We start from the raw sequence: 18,365 nt of genomic DNA on the forward strand, positions 1-18,365 counted from the left end.
GAGATGTTAACTCTGGCTATATTTCCATATCTCCCATATGCCAGCCGATTGCCTCCTGTCTCCCAGCTCATCTCAGTCGGTCCCTGTTCTCTGCCAAGCATTTACCTGCTGTAGGGTGGGCTGGACCGTGAACAGCCAGGGCTTGCAATTGCTTCCTTTCACCGGGTTCCCTTGCAGCTCTTGAGCTGTCCCCAGTGGTGCTGAGGACATCATCTTCTGTCCAATGGACAGTCCACTCCTGGAGGGATTTTTGTGTGCTTTTCCCTTGGGTGCATTTGAGGGAGTAAAGGTCTAAGCTCCTCGAAAGCCAGAGTACTTCAGTTTTAGCAAGAGCTCCCTTGAGGGACTTGGCAAACTGACGCTTAAAGCTGAGTGTTCCCAAGGTGCCTTCTGTCAGTCCTTATCTAACAGCTGTGCTTCTGAACTGCTGGCCCACAGTGACAGTGGCCAGTCTGGCCTCCTGCTGTCCAGGGGAGAATGGCAAACTAAAGAGGGTTGATGCTCTCGCAGCTGCACGTGAAGGTGCTCCCTGCTGGTAAGGTTACCGCTGTGACTGGTGTTAGACAATTGCACCTTACTACACTCTCCTAATCGGCCTTTTATCTGGGTTTGAAGCCCGTGGGTGTCTTTCACTCTCTTCCTCCGGGACTACAGTGGCATTGGTTAGGCCCCTCGAAGTGGGGTCTTTATAGTTCTGTGTGGCTGTGGTGGTTACATGGAGCTGTATGCTGCACGGTCTCACTTCTTGCTGTCCCCCTCCCTCATGTGGCACTGGGGCATCATTGTCGGGTTTGTTTCCCTGATGCCAGAGGCAGTCCTCATCCGTCTCAGCTGCTCCGTGCATGGTTTCCCACTATGGTGGTAGGAAACAGGGCTGTTCCAGACTGTGTGGGCTCTGGTGCTGCTGCTCACCTCAGGTAGTGACTGTCCTTACATAGAGCCTGAAGCCTGCTCTCTGCCTCTCTCAGATGTGTTCCTGAGGCATTCTCTTTTCTGTTTCTTAGATTGGACATCTGGACTCTGGCTTCCCTCGTCCTGCTAAGGTCTGGAAACTTAGTAGGCAGCCCCAGGCTGCCCTGGTTTCCTATTCTCAGAGCTCCTTGCACTGTCTCCTGAGGCAGCTGCTGAGGTATGGTTACTTTTCAGTGTGCAATTGGGAACTGTATCCACTGATGGTGTGGTACTGACCTGTAGACCGTCTGACTTCTACCTTAATGCCTCTCTCCCTCTGACAGCCTTTTAACCCAGTGTGGGTACATGGACCTCCCTGCCGGAGGGGATCCAATGTTGCTGTTAGAAGTGAGTAAATCTCATAGACGGAAGAGGCCATAGGGCAGCCTCATCAGGGCCAGGTGTCAACGAGCTGCATCCTTTCTGTGTGAATGGGGAGAACCTCATGGCCTAGATTCTCAGCTGCAGACATGAAAGGAAGATCCGAACAAGGCGGGGCTCCGCTGTTTTCAGCCATGACTTGCCCTTACTCCCATGTCTGTCAGTGAAAGGAGGCTGGCCTCCTAGTAAGTCTTCACAGGGTTCGAAACTAAGGGTTAGCCCAACCAAAAGAATGTGTTCCCTTTCCCATGTCCCCTTGACTTCAGGACATTTGGAGTCCCCAGGACATAGGTATAGATCCCAAACGTCTGCTTGGCCTGTGTTCCGGATGAATACAGGTTGCCGTTAAGGGTCCTGAGTGTTTGGCCAGAAGGTGGCAGCAGTCTCCAGCCTTGCTCCCTTTCCTCAGGAATGCTGCTCACCCAGCAGTTTCGTAAGTAAACTGGCCCAGCCTGAGTGAAGCTTCTGCCATTGTATGGGGCCGGTGATCGTCTGCCCAAATGCAGCGTGCAGAGGGCAGACCTGCTCAGTTAGTCGGAGCTGCTGCATCCACGACTCTCCAGGTCAGACCTAGCGGGTACTTTGGGCATCTGCCCCAGGTTTCCCATATTGCCGGTGTTACACAGCCTTTTTTGCTTATATTAACACACCCACGACCCCCTTACCACTACTGGTCCATTCTATGAACAGTCATGCCAGTAGCCAACCCCAGCGGAAGTCTCACCTTTTTACCTAGCAATTCCCTTTGTCCCTAAGTTCGGTATCCATGCACTCCGCTGCTCTACCCTAGCTTGTGTCACCACCTGCTGACAAGCGCACCTTTGTCCCTCCAAGGAGCCTTGTTCCCACTGGCCATCATTCCTGAGGCTCCACTTCTTGTCCTACAGATGTTGGCAGGGCTGGTTTTTGTCCCCACCACTCCAGCACCCCACGGGCACAGAAGACGGGACCATGGGCTGTTAGTAGAGCAGACCCCAGGATAGCTGCCGAACAGAGTTAGGTGCTGGGTTGGGGAACCTGGAGACCCTCCAAGCCCTTTCGGCCCTGCAGACATTCCAGAAGGCTCCCCTCTAGTCCCAGCTGCGCTCCAGCCTCAGGTGCCGCCCGCCGGCTTCCGCCCTCGACAGCCGCGGGCGTGGGAGCCGCAGTGGGCCGGGCGCGGTCTCTCCCTAGCTCCCGCCCCCGGCGCGTCTCCAGCGGGCGCAGAGCTCCGCAAGGCGCAGGGACGGCGGGGCTCTGCTTGCCATGGCCCCGGGCCTGCGGGGCCTCCCGCGGCGCGGCCTCTGGCTGCTGCTGGGTGAGTAGCCCGGGCTGCGGCGAAGGTGGTGACCTAGGGCCGGGAGGGCAACACCTGAACGCACCTTACTCAGGGCATGGGTTCCGGCAGGACAGCAGAGTGGTGATAGAGGGGGCTGCACCACCTTCCGCTGCCACGGAGACAAGGTGGCTTGGGCGCATCACCCAGCTGGCCATCCGAAGGCATCAGCAACTTTTGATCATACAATGGGCATCTTGCTTGCCAGGAGGGATGGGGAAGCCGGGATCCCCTGCCTGCACTTCAGTTCTCCAAACCGATACAAGCTCTCTGAGCCAGAGGCAGCTTACAGATGTGCAGTCTTCAACCAGAGCCACAGCTTAGGGATCTCGACACTAACTACAACTGGAAACCTACAGCAGTTGCTTTTCGAGATCGTTATTATCACGGGGATTTTGTGGTTGGCTTGTTAACTTGGCACTTGTGGCTAATAAATATCAGAGGTGGCAGGCTTGCTGGGTTTTTGCCTTAGATTGATCAGAAACTGTAGCCCAGGGTGACCAACAAGAACAACCCAACCCATCTCAGTTCCCTTGTCTGTAATGCGCTCAAAATTCGGTCAGGACCCTGGGCTGCCATACCTGTTGGACATAACGGCAGGCACACAGCTACATCTTCACGAAAGCAAACAAAGAGTCGGTCCAGTGTCCCTGGAAAGGCCTGTGGCTTAATGGTTCTTGTGGTCTTTTCCCAAACCCACGGTGTTGGTCAGAGGCAGCCACTACACAGGCTCTAGTGGTGGCGAAGGTTGGCCCCTGGTGCTGTTTATAGCTAAGGCAGCAGCTTGGGGCAGTGTAGCGCGTCCGCGGTGACGGGGCAGGAACAGCACTGGAGACCTTCCATTTGCCGGGCAGATCTCCCCTGCGTGTAGTCCTTGCCAAGGAGTGCCAGGTCTGCATTTTAAAAAATCTGTTTCTGTGTAATAGAATCAGAAGGTGGATCTTGACCCTTATATGTGTTGGCTAAACTCGCATGAAAATCAAAACCTTATAATAATGTTGATGTCTTTCTTTGGCTATGTTCAGATCCTTTTGGCGTGATGTAGGATTTTAGCTTCAGTTTCCTAAGAGATGAACATTTCTAAATTAGCAACACAGGGAGCAGGTTGGGCCTTTTCTTTCTTTCTTTTTCTTTTTTTTTTTTTTTTTTAGAATAAGCAAATAAATTAAGGTTCTTTACTAGTGCACCAGAGTCTGTATCCTGGAAGGCTTGTGTAAATAGAACATTATGTTTGACCACATGTAAGGACCGCCTGTGTTTACCAAGAAAAGGGCTCTGCTCACAGTCCAATGTCCTGTGCTCCTGACGTAGCCCTGAGCGGCCTGGCTGATGTTATGTCTTGGGAGAACAAACACAACTTTATGAGGTTATCGGTGAATTAATGACTTGGGAGCCCAGCTGCGATGAGCGGAATCACTGAGCTCTCACTGTTCTTCATGAGCCCTGCTCCTGGCCAGATCTCCTTGGTGATAGACTTTGATATCTTGTACGGCTGTGTGGAAGGGTTTCTGTTTTTCCTTAAAGTATGCTAATCTGCAGGACTAAGATCTTGATCTGGGACAGTTTTGTAAACAAGCTGCTTCTTCTCTTAGTCAACCTGCTGGCTTTATTAATAGTTATCGAAATCCCAGCAGACCTGTCTCTTTCTTTTTTCCTCTGACTCTCCTCTGTGCACTGTTGTGTTTATAAAGCATCTCCTGAGAGACCACGTGCAGTTTAAAACACGTTCATGCATAACCATCAAAAGGCTTTGCAGCAGTCAGAAAAGATGAGCTCTGGATACTAAGGCAGGCCAGCTTGGACAACTTGCAAGCTCCTGTTTTTGCAAACTTCACTTGGGCATGCAGTGGATCAGCTCCTGGGTCTTCTGTACTGGAATGCATGCTTTCCTTGTCTGTCATGCTGGGGACCCAGAAAGGGGGATCCGAGAGTCCAGACTATTTGTTGAACTCTATAGTGAAACGGACATCCCAGGAAGTCGGCGTGTGGCTGTGTTGCTGTTTTTTATCTGGACGTGGTTCTTGTCTGGAGTCCCAGATCCAAGGACTGCAGCTTGCTAATTGAATCACTGTTTACTCGCTATCGATGTGAGCTTGGAGACAGGGAGGGATTCTTTGGTGTTTGTCTTACTTCCCTGCACGCATGCTGGGACTGTGTTGAGCTTGTCAGTCCATCCCGGGGCTGCCGACCATGCTGGATTGCAGTAACATAAGGAAACATTTTAGATGCAATCCTTACATGGAGTAAATAACTCATTGGAAAAGTCTCCTGTGGTTTTCCCACACTTACCCCTAAACGAACCAATTTGATAGTTTCTGTTCGAACCCAAGCTGGCATCTGGTAGTGTGTGACAGGGGTGCCGCATGTGGTATGAATCCCACTGAGCCAGGGAGTGGCTCCCTAAAGGCTCGCCCCGCCACACCCCTCCCTTGAGCCCGCAGCCCCTCCTTTCTGAGATTCCATGTGCTCTGCTAAGCTGTACCCTCACTGGAGCTCTGGCCGAAGCCTGGCCCCGGAATGCTCGCAGGCTGCACAGTCAGTTTTCTGCAGGAGCCCTGGAAAAGGTGGGTCCGTGACCTGAGTGCCAGTTGCCCGTGTGCAGCCTGCAGGCCACAGGCTTCCCACCCTATGAGAGAAACAGATGCACTCCTCCTAACTCTTGAGCCCCCGTTGGAATCCACCCCAAGAACACATCGAGTTTGAGCCAAGTGTCTAACTTTCTATGTGTCAGAGGTCAAACAGTGTCAACACAAAAGACAGCTAGAAGCCTGGTAAATACCTCTCCTTGTCTGTGCCTTAAAGCACAGGACATGCCCCACTCCTATGATAGAGTGATATGTCCCCAAATGTCCACGATGCCAAGGTGCAGAAATGCCCCATTTTAACCAGGCCACTCTATTATATCTGCTACAACCAGCCACGTACATGGTTGAAGTACTCTTACCCTGAGCGTGGTGGCTCACACGTATAGTCCCGGTGCCCAGGAGACTGAGACAGAAGGATTATAAAACAGACAGATTGTACTACATAGTACATAGGGAGACCTTATCTCCAAAAAAAAAAATATCAAAATGCTATCAACAATAACAATGGCAAAATTGGGGAGATAGTTCAGTGGGTCTGAGCTTGAATTCCCAGAATCCCCATGAAATCCAGACAAGGCGCTCAAAGGTCTGTCATGCCGGTGCTCCTGCGGGCAGATGCTGAGAGAGACAAGGGAGTCTGGCAGCTCTCAGGCACGTTCATCTGTGGATGCAGCGGAAGAGCAGCAGAGAGACCCTGCCTCGGTGCAGGAAGCTGGTAAATACCACGGCCCGCAGTTGCCCTCTGCTCCCACACACGTGTGATCTCAGGGGCACACATCCACACCTGCCGCTGTGACTGAAGTGCGGATTGAAAACACGTAATCTAACAATTATCCCCATGGCATTCTAAGCCACTTCGAGATTATCAGGACTGTAGATGGCCACTCCGTTTTCCTTGAGGGGCTTGTGCATCTGTGAAACAGAGTGTCAGCAAGGTCCTAGAAACAGTATGTGCGGTTCCTGGGGGTGGGGTGTGCGTGTGCGTGTGACAGAGAGAGACAGAGACGGAAAGACAGAGAGACAGAGAAAGACTGGGTGCTATGTGGGTAGCAGGCTATGAGGAGGAGACCTGGTGAGCACACCTGGGATACTGAGAGAGCTCTGAGGAACTTGAGAACGGGAGGGTTGTCTTGGCACAATTGTTTAGCTATTTTACTGGGTTCTCCTCCTTCCCACACTAGTCCCTCCCAGCCCCCCAACATTAGGTAGGAGAGAAAGAAGGTTAGAAGGGAAAGGGAGTGTAGAGCTCTGTAGACTACCTCCTGCTAATTAGGGATGCCCTCTTTCTTGGGGTAAGTCCAACCTCCGTCGCCGTCAGGGTATCTCCAACTTCTTGTCAAACCCCAACAACAGCAAGCAAGAGTAACAGCCTTCTTGGAGTGCCGCTAGCCCTCTCAGAGCGCTGGCATTTATACCACCCCCCATTAAACTGTCTGCAGCTGGCAAAATTCACACCCCTCCTAGAGTACTAAACAATCATAGTTAACAGCTGTGGGCAAGCTGAGGCAGCTCCGGATGCCATACCTGGGATTTAAACAAAAACATATTCATATAACGGAACTGGGTTTTTAAAGAAACTAAAGTTCTCACTTCAGGGTCGTGCGGAGAACCTGGTCCTGGAAGCTATATTGACTGAAGTGGAGTTAGAACTTGTTGAGTGTCTGAAGCTATAGAAAGGCCAGATCCCAGGCACTTCGAGGAGGGTGGGAGCTTGAGGGAAATGTATGCTGACTGAACCCTGCCTTAGAAAAGACCTGGGCTCAGGGCAGTGCCCACCTTTAACCCCAGAGCTCCAGAGGCAGAAGTAGACAGATCTCTGAGTTCAAGGCCAGCTTGGTCTACAGAACAAGTTGTAGAACAGCCAGGTTCACAGAAACACAAAAAGAGCCTTGGGCTACACCCCAGCCTGGGTTGGTGGTCTACAGGTGCTGGAGCTGGCCAGATTTGGGTGGAGAAGGACCTTGGAGAGCCCCAGGGTGTAGGACAGGGGCCCTGGGTCAACTGGATTTTCTGACAACAATTTCAGTATAAGCATATGCTGTGCAATATTTGGGGACATCCTCATACTTTTAGGATCCTCTTAAATTTGAATTGAGTGGGGCATTCCTGTCATTTACTTGCTGAATGATAATTTACCCACACAGCCTAGGGGGCGGAGCCCTTAGACAGCAGGGCGATTGCTGGTAAATGTCAGTCAAGGGTTCACAAGAAAGAAGCATGGCCAGGAAGATACTTAGGGCAGTAGCCTTGTCTGGGTCAGGGTCAAAACCTCAGGCAGAGGGAACAGCTGCAGAGAGCAGTTGTAGACAGAGACAGACCCTGGCTTTTGTGCAAGCCTGGGGAAGGGGAGGCCAAGTCCCCTGAGCCAAGGAAAACTGAGCGTCTGCAGGTTCTACTTCTGCCCAGCAGCCATGCAAGGATAGATTGAGGCAATCCTGGGTTCCACTGGGTACCTTGACAAGTCAGGGAGGATCAAAACAGGTAACTGGGTCATACACGGAAAGGGATGATGCCTGGTGATGCTACCACCGTGATTTCCCATGTAAACCTTTACCCATGATTCTCTAGTGATGTCCCAAGTTGCTAGACCTATGGGGGGACAATGATTCAGTGGGAATCCATTGATTTTAAAGCCACTGAACTTAAACATCAACAAAGCCTGGGGTTGAGACCCTCTGCTCAAGAAACCATAGCTCCGCTGATCTTCAGTCAGTGAGCTACGGAACGGCTCCTCTCCGAGGGTTACCCATTTGGAGTCCTGTGCTTTTGTCAGTTGCTACAAACGGAATGCACCCCCTCACCTCCTTCCTAAGTGACTGCACCTCAGTTAAAAGTCACACTTTTATTCATTTGCTTGCATGTGTATGTGTGTGGGCAAGTATGTCACGGTTCACAAGAGGAGGTAGAGAACAACTTGCAGGAAGGAGTTGGCGCTCCCTTTCTGCTACGTAGGTCCCGAAGATAAGCTCAAGTCCTCAGACTTGCTGAGAAGCCATGTCCTAAGGTCCAACAGACACTGTGTGTATCCTGGGGGATGTGGAGGGTCTCTCTCTTCTCTTTCTGTTTCCTGTTTGCTATTGAGCTCCTTTCCCAAGCTTCTCAAACAGGTCACTATGCCAATTCTAGCTAGGAATGGCCTCCTTGCTGTTGCGGCATAATTAAAAAATGTTTCTTTCATCCCACACTGGTGCTGGCACCGTAGGGCCACACGGCATCCGTGGGATATTTTCATCTCAGTCAACAAAGCATCTCACCCGTTCTGCTCCATCCCATATCACACTGCCAGTGGCCTCTCTCTGAGCCTGGCAACAATCTCTCTACCCATCTAGCTCCCAAGGCAGGCTGCCACCATGCCAGGCATACACATCCCAATTCCGTGACAGCCCAGTATGTCCCACCACCACACACTCTCTTGCATTCAATTAAATTGCCACATGAAAGAACACACAACACACTAACCTCTGATCCAATTGATAAGATATAATTACCCACCTAGATAAGATATAGTTTGCTCATCTAAACAGCACAAAATCCTGTACACATCCATCTCTTTTTTTTTTTTTTTTTTCAGAGCTGAGGACTGAACCCAGGGCCTTGCGCTTGCTAGGCAAGCGCTCTACCACTGAGCTAAATCCTCAACCCCACACATCCATCTCTTAAGAATACTCATAACAACCTGTAAATGTGCAAAGAGAAATCTTAACCTCTACCTCCATGTTCTCTTGGTTGCTTCCTCTCCTCCATTCTCCTCCCCTCTAAAACTTTTCTCCCACCGTCCTTCAATCTCGTCCAATGACAGGCCTCGTTTTATCCTGTACCTGCCTTCACCTGCATAAGGACATCAATCTACACCTCGCTTCATGGTTTTTTGTTTTATTCTCACACTGAAGTAGGAGGCTGGCCATAGCAGCCTTCCTCTGCTGTAGGCTGTGGTAGTCATTCTGCAAGCCATCTGCCCTTCTCTTGTGGTACAGGGTCTTTTCATCTCATTGTCTTACAGAGATGAGCACAGGATGGAAAGATGGAGGATGCTCAGTCTCTCCACAGAAATGAAATGTTTTGTCACGTTAAGGAAGAAACACTAACAGTACAGAGCAGCTTGCCCCGCCGGCCTGCTGAGGGTGATGACAGAGACAGCACCGGGTGCCTTCTCCCTTCCTGGGTGAACTGCTCAAGGGGCTCCTGTTTGTTCTGCCCAAACTGCCCAAAGGGGTCTTTTTCATTCATTATTCTTTTTTTTCTCTTTTTTCTTTTTTTCGGAGCTGGGTACCGAACCCAGGGTCTTGCGGTTGCTAGGCAAACGCTCTACCACTGAGCCAAATCCCCAACCCCTTCATTCATTATTCTTAAGTGAGGTTGTTCTCCACTTTCCTCTGTGGCTTTATCTCTAGAATTGAGGTTCCCTTCCACCCAAACCATGTCAGCATCACCCCTGACCCCGAGGACCAAGGCAGGATGACACAGTCCCTAAAGGATGTGAGAGTAGGCACTTCTCTCTGAGATCAGGATTGTGGCTGACCACCTTGGAGGGGTTTCCCATGCCTGTCTTGCTGCTTGGGATTTTTTCTTCTTTGTTGTGACATCTGTTGATTTCCTAGCAATGTGCCCATTCCCTCCCTTCATATTCTGCAGGTAGTTCCTGACACACCATAGTCTGTCTTAAGATCCCACCCCCCACCATGGTTCTTTGGAGGGAGATCTCCCCCACTGAGTAGAAAGCATACTTCAGATTTCAAATTTGGACCCTGTACTGGCTGGTTTTGTGTATCAACATGACACAAGCTGAAGTTATCACAGAGAAAGGAGCCTCCCTTAAGGAAATGCCTCCATGAGATCAAGGGTGGAAGGGCCCATTGTGGGTGGTGCCATCCCTAGGCTGGTGGTCTTGGGTTCTATAAGAAAGCAAGCTGAGCAAGCCAGGGGAAGCAAATCAGTAAGTAACATCAGCTCCTACTTCCTGACCTGCTTGAGTTCCAGTCCTGACTTTCTTTGGTGATGAATAGCAATATGGAAGTGTAAGTTGAATAAACCCTTTCCTCCCCAACTTACTTCTTGGTCATGATGTTTTATGCAGGAATACAAACTAAGACAAATTGGTACCAGGAGTGGGGTATTCCCGTGACAACCTGACCATGTTTTGGGGAGGACTGTGGAAGGACTTTGGAACTTTGAGCTAAAAAAGCCATTGGGATGTTAAGAGCTCTGTGTGATGTTCTGTAGGAGCTTGGAAGATAATGTTGAGAACAGTGCAGAAGATAGAGGCCTGGCTTGTGAAATTTCAGAGGAAAAATTAAAGACTCTTATCAGGACTGTTGCTCTTTTGATTCTGAATATTCTGTGGTTTGGTTAGCTGGGGCTAAAGAATCAGCTATGATTAACAAGATACTAGAACTACTAAATTGAAACCTTTGCATTACTGGAACTATTGATGCTGGTCAGCTAGAGCTAAGAAATTTGTGGTGATTAAGAAGAGACCAGCATCACTGAGGTAAAATCTTCTGGGAAATGTTTTCTGAGAGCACAAAGAGGCTGTGTTCCAGAGCTAGCCAAGGTTGTACCTCATGCTGGCTGGACATGGTAATGTGTAAGAATCAGCCAGGTGGCACTGGTTTTGAAGGCATGAAGGGGTGGGTCATGAACAGCAGCTGAGCCTTGGCATTGTGAGAGGCCATGGAAGGCTATTGGTGAAGATGTAGCCTCAGTTGCAATTGATGGCCCAGGACTGAAGGGGTCTTGCAAAGGAGTTGAGGCTTGGCACCATGAAGAGAGCCTGTAAGAGGCTATTGGTGAAACCTACTTGTAGCAGAAGACAGCAGTATTTTGGAGATGCCAGTACCATGAGATGACCACCAAGAACAGCAGCAGAAGTAGAGTACAGGCATCCAGAGCCTAGAAGACTAGGTGTGTCTTCTAAAGGGCTGGAGAAGTGACCCAAGGCCTTGGAAGAGCCCAGAAGATCATGTGTGGATCCCAGACAATGGACAGTTAGAGTTTGATTTTGATTTTGATTGTGACTGTGCCTTGATGTTTTTCCCTCTTGAAGGGAGAAAGTATTTTAGTGGAGCCCATAGTTAAAAGACGTTGAATTGTAAAAAGACTTTGAATTTTAAAAGAAATTGGATATTTTAAAGGGATTGAAATTGAATATGTAAGAATTTGTAAAGACGCTTAGTTATTTAGATCTTGGGGATGAATAAGGGTTGAGACTTAATAGTGATGTGTTTCTGTCTCCAGTCAGCCCCCAATCTCAGAGAAACAACAACAGTGTATAGTGTACCCTGAGGTAAACAGTATAAAACAACATGGAGAGGAATGGGTGGGTTTCACCTTACAGCGTGTAGTCTGGTTCATCATAGAGGGAAGTGAAGGCAAGAACCTGGAGGCAGGAACTGGCTCAGGGGACAGGGAAGAGTGCTGCTTTACTGACTTGCTCTTCAGGGCTTGCTCGGCCTGTTTTCTTATGATTCTTTGGGACCACCAACTCAGGGTGCCCACCATAAGCTGGCACTTCCGTATCAAGCAGGAAATCAGGGCTTGTCTGCAGGTGAGTCTGGTGAAGCATTTTTCTCACTCGAGGGTCCTTCTTCTCAAACAACTCTAACTTGTGTCAAGTTGACATAAAACTGGCCAACACAGCGGACAACTGATCCCTGGGACAAAACACTGGACAAACCCCAGTGAACAGAGTAGGGGTTTATTCTGGCTCAGGATCTCAGAGGTCCCAGTCTGTGGTCACTTGGTTGTCTTACCTCTGGACTAGGGTAGGCAGAGGATGGCTGCAGGGACACATAGCTTCCCAGTTCATGGCAGAAAGGAGGCCAAGGGAGGGGGAGTGTGAGGAGGAAAGGACCCCTAAGGATCTACTACATTCAAAGGTACGATTACCTCCCAAGAGTCTATTAAAATAGAACCCCAAGAGTCAAAAGCCATGCCTCATATTGTTGTGCGGGGCCTTCAGCATCTGTCATCAGGATCATCATTCTGTGCCCAAACTCCAGCACCTTTGTTCTCTGGTCTGTGACATTTCAGGATAGCACATCCACCCTCTGTAAAGCTACAGGTCTATTGCCTGCCTAGAAGTCCCGTGTAGGTTGTGATGCTTCTCTAACTCCTTCCACATGTGTGAGGACCTCCTTGGTACAGCCTCATGAGCTGGTGGTGGTTTCAGGATATTGCCTGGTGTTCTTAGCACCTTTCCCTCTGAGGAGTCAGTGCTGGAGAGCACCTGATCAATTTTTTTAATTGGATATTTCTTAATTTACATTTCAAATGTTATCCCCTTTCCCGGTTTTGCATCCATAAATCCCCTATCCCAACCCTCTCCCCTTTTTTCTATGAAGGTGTTCCTCCTCTCATCCACCCACCCCTCTTCCCTCCTCCCCACCCTGACATTCCCCTATACTGGGGGGTTCAGCCTTGACAAGACCAAGGGCTTCTCCTCCCGTTAGTGCCCAACGAGGCCATCCTCTGTTACATATGCAGCTGGAACCATGGGTCTCCATGTGTACTCTTTGGATGGTGGTTTAGTCCCTGGGAGCTCTGGTTGGTTGGTATTGTTGTTCTTATGGGTTGCGTTCGCAACCCTTCAGCTCCTTCAATCCTTTCTCTAAGTCCTCCATTGGGGACCCTGTTCTCAGTTCAGTGGTGGGCAACCCTTCAGCTCCTTCAATCCTTTCTCTAAGTCTTCCATTGGGGACCCTGTTCTCAGTTCAGTGGTGGGCTACGAGTGTCTGCCTCTGTATTTGTCATGCTCTGGCAGGGTCTCTCAGGAGACAGCTATATCAGGCTCCTGTCAGCATGCACTTCTTGGTCGATCAATTTTCTTTGAATGCCTTATCCACTTGTGCAAGTGTGCTCAGTCCCCTGCTTGGCTGAGTTCTATGAGGTTTTGTCTGTCTTGTGCTTGCTGTTGATATCTTTAGACTTTTCTGTTTGTGGTTTTCAGTTCCTCTTTGACTCAGAAAGCATTTGGTAAATAGTTTTTAAAACTCCCATTTGTCAGGCTTTGGGGATCCCAGACAGTCACTATTGCTTTATTATACCATGGTTGGGGCAACAGATCTGCCATGGCCCTCCACTTAGAATGACCTCGAGGTGACTCCTGAGCCCTACACACTGACTTGTGAGTGGCGATGAGCCACTCCGTCTACAGTACTGTTTTCTGTTGATTCCAGCCATTTGACTAAAACTTCCAACCACTGGCATTTTTAAAAAACCGTTTTTCCAAATGCTTTCTATGTCAAAGAGGAAATAGGAAACCACAAACAGAAAAGTTCTGAAGATACAACATCAGGCACAAGACAGACGAAAAGTCACAAACTTCAGCCAAGCAGGGGATTGACCCGGCACGCTCTCTCACACAAGTGGATAAGGTGTTCCCGGTGTTAGGTTAAAAAACTTAGTCCTCTGAGCCCTTGTTCACCCTGCTTGTCCAGATCTGTGAGCCTTATAGACCTCACACTTGGGAGCGATCCATTCTTCTTCTCCCTAAGCCTGGTGTGCCGGAGAGAGATAAACCCTACCCATCATCGCTGCAACGGAATCAGAGTTCCACCTCCTCTTCCCACACGTTGCTTTTGACATTTTATTTTTAATTGTGCTTGTCTTAGTCACAGCTCTCTTAGAGGAGCAGAACAGGTAGAATGAATACGTACCGAGAAAGGGAACTTGCTAGATTGATGTGCTCCGCGTGGGCTGGGTAGTGTAGCAACACCTGACTGTGTACCGAAGAGACCGAGAACCCGATACTTAGTTCACAAAGCTGGCGCCTCAAGAGTCCCAATCTGATACTGAATGCCTAGGCGATCCCTGAAGAGCCCCGGGTCTTCAGTCCACAGTAGAAAGCCAAAGAAACTGGAGGCTGATGTCTGTGAGGGATGGCGATCGGGGAGGAGACAGAGGCAGCAAAGTAGATGCGCATACCAGCAAGAAGGGAAGGCAGGCGGGCAACAAGTGGCTTTCCCTAGGATCTCTTTATATCTGTGCCGCAGTTGGAAGGTACTGCTTATTCTGAGGGGAGGCTTTTCTCTCCCCAGTTTACCCCTTTCAGGAAAAAAAAAATAAACAAACCCCAAACAGACCCGCCTAGAAACATGTCTCTTAGTTGACTCCACATCCAGTCAAGTTACCAACCAAGTTCCCTTTCAGGTGTACAGTTCGGTGTGCTAAGGACATTCATGGAGTCTTCAGCTCAGAAACTTCCAGAATGCCCAGAACTCTCTTCTCATTAAACACTGACTCCTTCTTCCTTCACCTCCCAGCCACTGGCAGCCACCACTCTGTTCTCTGTCTAGATTTTCGCCTCAGTGGTACCTTAAGGGATAGAATCATGTGGAATTTACCTTCAGCTTGTGTTCTCAAGATTCATTTGCGTTACAGTGTGAACCAAATAGACCTCCACTACATGGACCCACCACATCCAGATTCTTTCTCCAGCCGGGGAGGTGTGGAGCGGTTTCTTGGTTCCTGTTGGTCACCTGGTGTGCACACGCCCCTCTGAGTCCCCGCCCCTTTCAGTTCCCTATGATATTCGCTCAGAAGGGCTGCGTGCTGCGTAGTGATTCTATCTTTGATTCTTCTAGGCACCACCGCGCTGTTTTCCACCACAGCCTCGCCCCTCCACACGCCACACGCCCACACGCGCGCCTACAGTGCCCAGAACCTCCTCCTCCTCGCCAGCTACCGTTATTTTCTGGATTGCTTCTGTGAACAGCATTCCATCCATTACTCTGTGGGTGGAACCTCACATGTCAGGGACCACGTCGTGATTTATCGCTTTTAAGCCTTAGATTGCTAGACACTGCTCATCTTTGGGACATTCTGGGGTCCCTTGGTGGTGGCTCTTCTCTGAATCTTTTTAAAAAGTTTTCTTTTTCACATTTTTAATTAAAATAGAATTATATCACTTTGCCCCTTCCCTTTCCTCCCTCCAGCCCCTCCCAGGTCTCCTCCCTCTAACCCCTTCCATGTCCTCCCATCTCAAATTGATACGTTTTTTCCTTTATTATTGTTACATGTGTGTACGAGAGAGAGAGAGAGAGAGAGAGAGAGAGAGTGTGTGTGTGTGTGTGTGTAGTTTATGTACCTGTGTGCACAGTTATGTAAGTACATCCTACTGAGTTTGATTTTGCTGTTTATGTGTATATGTTTTTTGGAGAAGATCACTTTGTATGGATAACCAGGAAGGGGCTCATCCATGGGAGAAGGCAGCATTGAGACCCAGGTAGTATCTGATATTTCCAAGGCCTGGAAGGACACATTGCATTTGCTTGCCTGAGTCTGGTGACCTTGGGTGGCTACTACTGCCTAGGTCACATCCCTTGGGGGGATGCTGCCCCCATGAAGGGCCCAGTGGCACTTGTCAGCATTCTCTGGAGATTGTTAGCTTTTCTGGTATTAAGACTGTGCTTGGGATCTAGACATGGCGGTGCACACCTTTAATCCCAGCACTCAGAAGGCAGGGCAGGTGGATCTCAGTGAGTTTGAGGCCAACCTGGTCTACAGAGTGAGTTCCAGGACAGCCAGGACTACACAGAGAAACTCTGTCTCAGAAAAACAAACGAGTTGGGGATTTAGCTCAGGGGTAGAGCGCTTGCCTAGGAAGCGGCAAGGCCCTGGGTTCGGTCCCCAGCTCCGGAAAAAAAAAAAAAAAAAGAAAGAAAAAGAAAAACAAACAAACAAACAGAAGAACTTGTTTTCTGTTTCCCATTGTTTACTAATTGTAGAACACACCCTGTCTTTTCCTTCCTTCTTTTTGTTTTTCAAATTTTGGTGCTTTTTGTTTTGTTTTGTTTTGTTTCGGTTTGGTCGGTTTTGTTTTTTATATTTCTTCCTTTCTTTCTTTTTGTTTTATTTTATTGATTTTTCTTTCTTTTTTTGACACAGGAATAGAATTTTGATTGTTGGTAGAGAGAGAAGCTAATGGCTTTTGTGTTGCTTTTGCTTCCTGGTGCTTTGCTGAAAGTATGGGTAAGATCTGGGAGTTTTCTGGGGAGTCCTCGTGGTCTTTAAGTGTAGGTTTATGTCAGCTCTAATAGGGATGCTTAGACTTCTCTTTTTCCTGTTTACATCTTTGTTTCTTTCTCTTACCGCTCTCTCTGAGTCTAAGCGCTATAGTGAACAAGAGCAGCAGGAGGGGTCCCCTCAGAGGCTCTTGTGTTGCGTGCAGTGTTTGATCTCTGGAGCCCACAGAGAGCTGGAAAGAAATGATCCCAAGCATTCTCTGACCTCCACACACGGCCACTGCACACATGAATACATCTGCATGGGTGTGCATGTCTGTTAGTGTGCATGCCTGAGTATATGTGCACATGTGCATGCTTGTGTATATGCGTGTGCTTGTGTCCATGGTCATGTGTGTGCACGCATATGTGCATGTGTGTGTAAGCATGTGTGCCTATGTGTGTGCATGTGCACATGTGTATGCTTGTGTGTGCCTGCTTTGGATACATGCCTCTTCACGTGTGATATGTATATACACAGACAGATACAGAAAAAGGAAGAGTGAGCATGCTTGCCTTATTCTGATATTGGAGGAAATTCTTTTGATTTCTCTTTCTATAATTTTCTGTATACAGCCTTTATCACATTACAATCTACTCCTTCTGCTCTTAGTTCGCTCATGAAGTAACATTGAACTGTCTCAAAGGCCTTTTCTGCATGTACGGAGTTGATCAAGTGATTTCTGTCCTACGGTGTCTTTGTTTTCTTTCTTTTTTCTTTTTAAAGATTTGTTTGTTTGTTTGTTTGTTTGTTTGTTTTTCAGAGCTGAGGACCGGACCCAGCGCTTTGTGCTTGCTAGGCAAGTGCTCTACCACTGAGCTAAATCTCCAACCTTGTTTGTTTACTTTATATGAGTATACTGTAGCTGTCTTCAGACACAGCAGAAGAGGGCATCTGATCTCATTGCAGATGGTTGCGAGCCACCATGTGGTTGCTGGGATTTGAACTTGCTGAGCTATCTCTCTGACACCCTTAAAGGGTGTTTGTTTCTGTGCTGTGTTACAGTCACAGGCTTCCATATGCTGAAGCAATCTTGCATCGCCTTGGTCACCTTGATTATGGTACAGTCTTCTTGGTGTCCTTGACTTCTCCACATAGGTATTTAATCAAACATTTTCATGTCTATGCTTACCAAGGAAACTGGACTGTAGTTTGGGGGAGGGTTGTTTTGTTTTGTTTTGTTTGTTTTTAATTTTAGGCAGGCCCTTGTTGGCCTGGAACTCACAGAAATCCACCTGCCTCTGCCTCCCCAAGTAGCCAGACTAGAGGTTGAGCACATCAGTGGGTTTACAGGGCAGGTATGTAAAAGTGTGTTCTTCAGTTTGAATAATTTCGTAGTTTCTGTGATTGACTTTGCTACTCATTTACAGTTTTATTTCACTGTGGTCTGATAATTCACTAGAAAATTCTCAATTCTTTTATATTTGTTAAGACCTGTTTAATGGTGCAGAAGGTGGTCTAACCTTGAGACAGTCCCTTGGGCTGCCAAGATGTGCACTTTACATCTTCTACTGGGTAAAAGGTTCCCGACAGAACTCTTAAAAAAACTGGGGTGCCAAGACGAGTGTCAAACAATGGAGATCCTTTGTTCTCCTGGGACTGTGTCAGATGAGCTAGAGGGATGTCAGAGCCACCCACGGAGATGGAAGATGCCCTGAAGAGCTGGTGTGTGGGGAGATGGAGAGGAGGATTGTTCTTAGCTTGCGCTCATGTTCTCAGGATGTTCTTACTCTCCTCACTGGCAGCTTCTTTGTGGGAGCCATCGGTCACTGAGAGCAGTGGCAGGCAAATGCGGCTCCCAGGTGCCTGGTTACTGCTGGGCGTCTCTGTGGTAGGGCAGGGACCGTCCTTTTCTAGGACTGTCCTAGAGTCTCAGAGCCTCTGAGGACAGAGGTTCCCCTTACCCTGGGGGTTACTGCTATCTCAGAAGGCCTGAGCCCGCATCTCCAGAGCTGCTGAGGCAAGTACACTCCAGGATGGTGGCCAGTACCAGCACTCTGATGTCGTCCACCCATGATGGCTTCTGTCTGTGTGTAATGCTATTTGTGCTCAGTTGGGGCATTTTACAGTAGTAGAGAGAAGGGGCGGAGGAGCGATGCTGAGTTCTTAAAGTTACACACAGCCGAGGGGCA

General features: G+C 48.8%; 1 protein-coding gene across 1 annotated transcript in view; it reads left to right on the forward strand.

Moving 5' to 3' along the window:
* Nucleotides 1–2,498: 2,498 nt before the first annotated feature.
* Ramp1 (receptor activity modifying protein 1) overlaps nt 2,499–18,365 on the forward strand; it is a 48,398-nt gene continuing 32,531 nt past the window's right edge. Inside the window, exon 1 of the mRNA XM_032901622.1 lies at nt 2,499–2,629. Within this exon, the coding sequence (XP_032757513.1) occupies nt 2,578–2,629 (52 nt within the window). The 5' untranslated portion in view covers nt 2,499–2,577. The remainder of the gene's footprint in view (nt 2,630–18,365) is intronic.

The sequence above is a fragment of the Rattus rattus genome, chromosome 4 (assembly GCF_011064425.1).
Source record: "Rattus rattus isolate New Zealand chromosome 4, Rrattus_CSIRO_v1, whole genome shotgun sequence".
Lineage (NCBI taxonomy): Eukaryota > Metazoa > Chordata > Mammalia > Rodentia > Muridae > Rattus > Rattus rattus.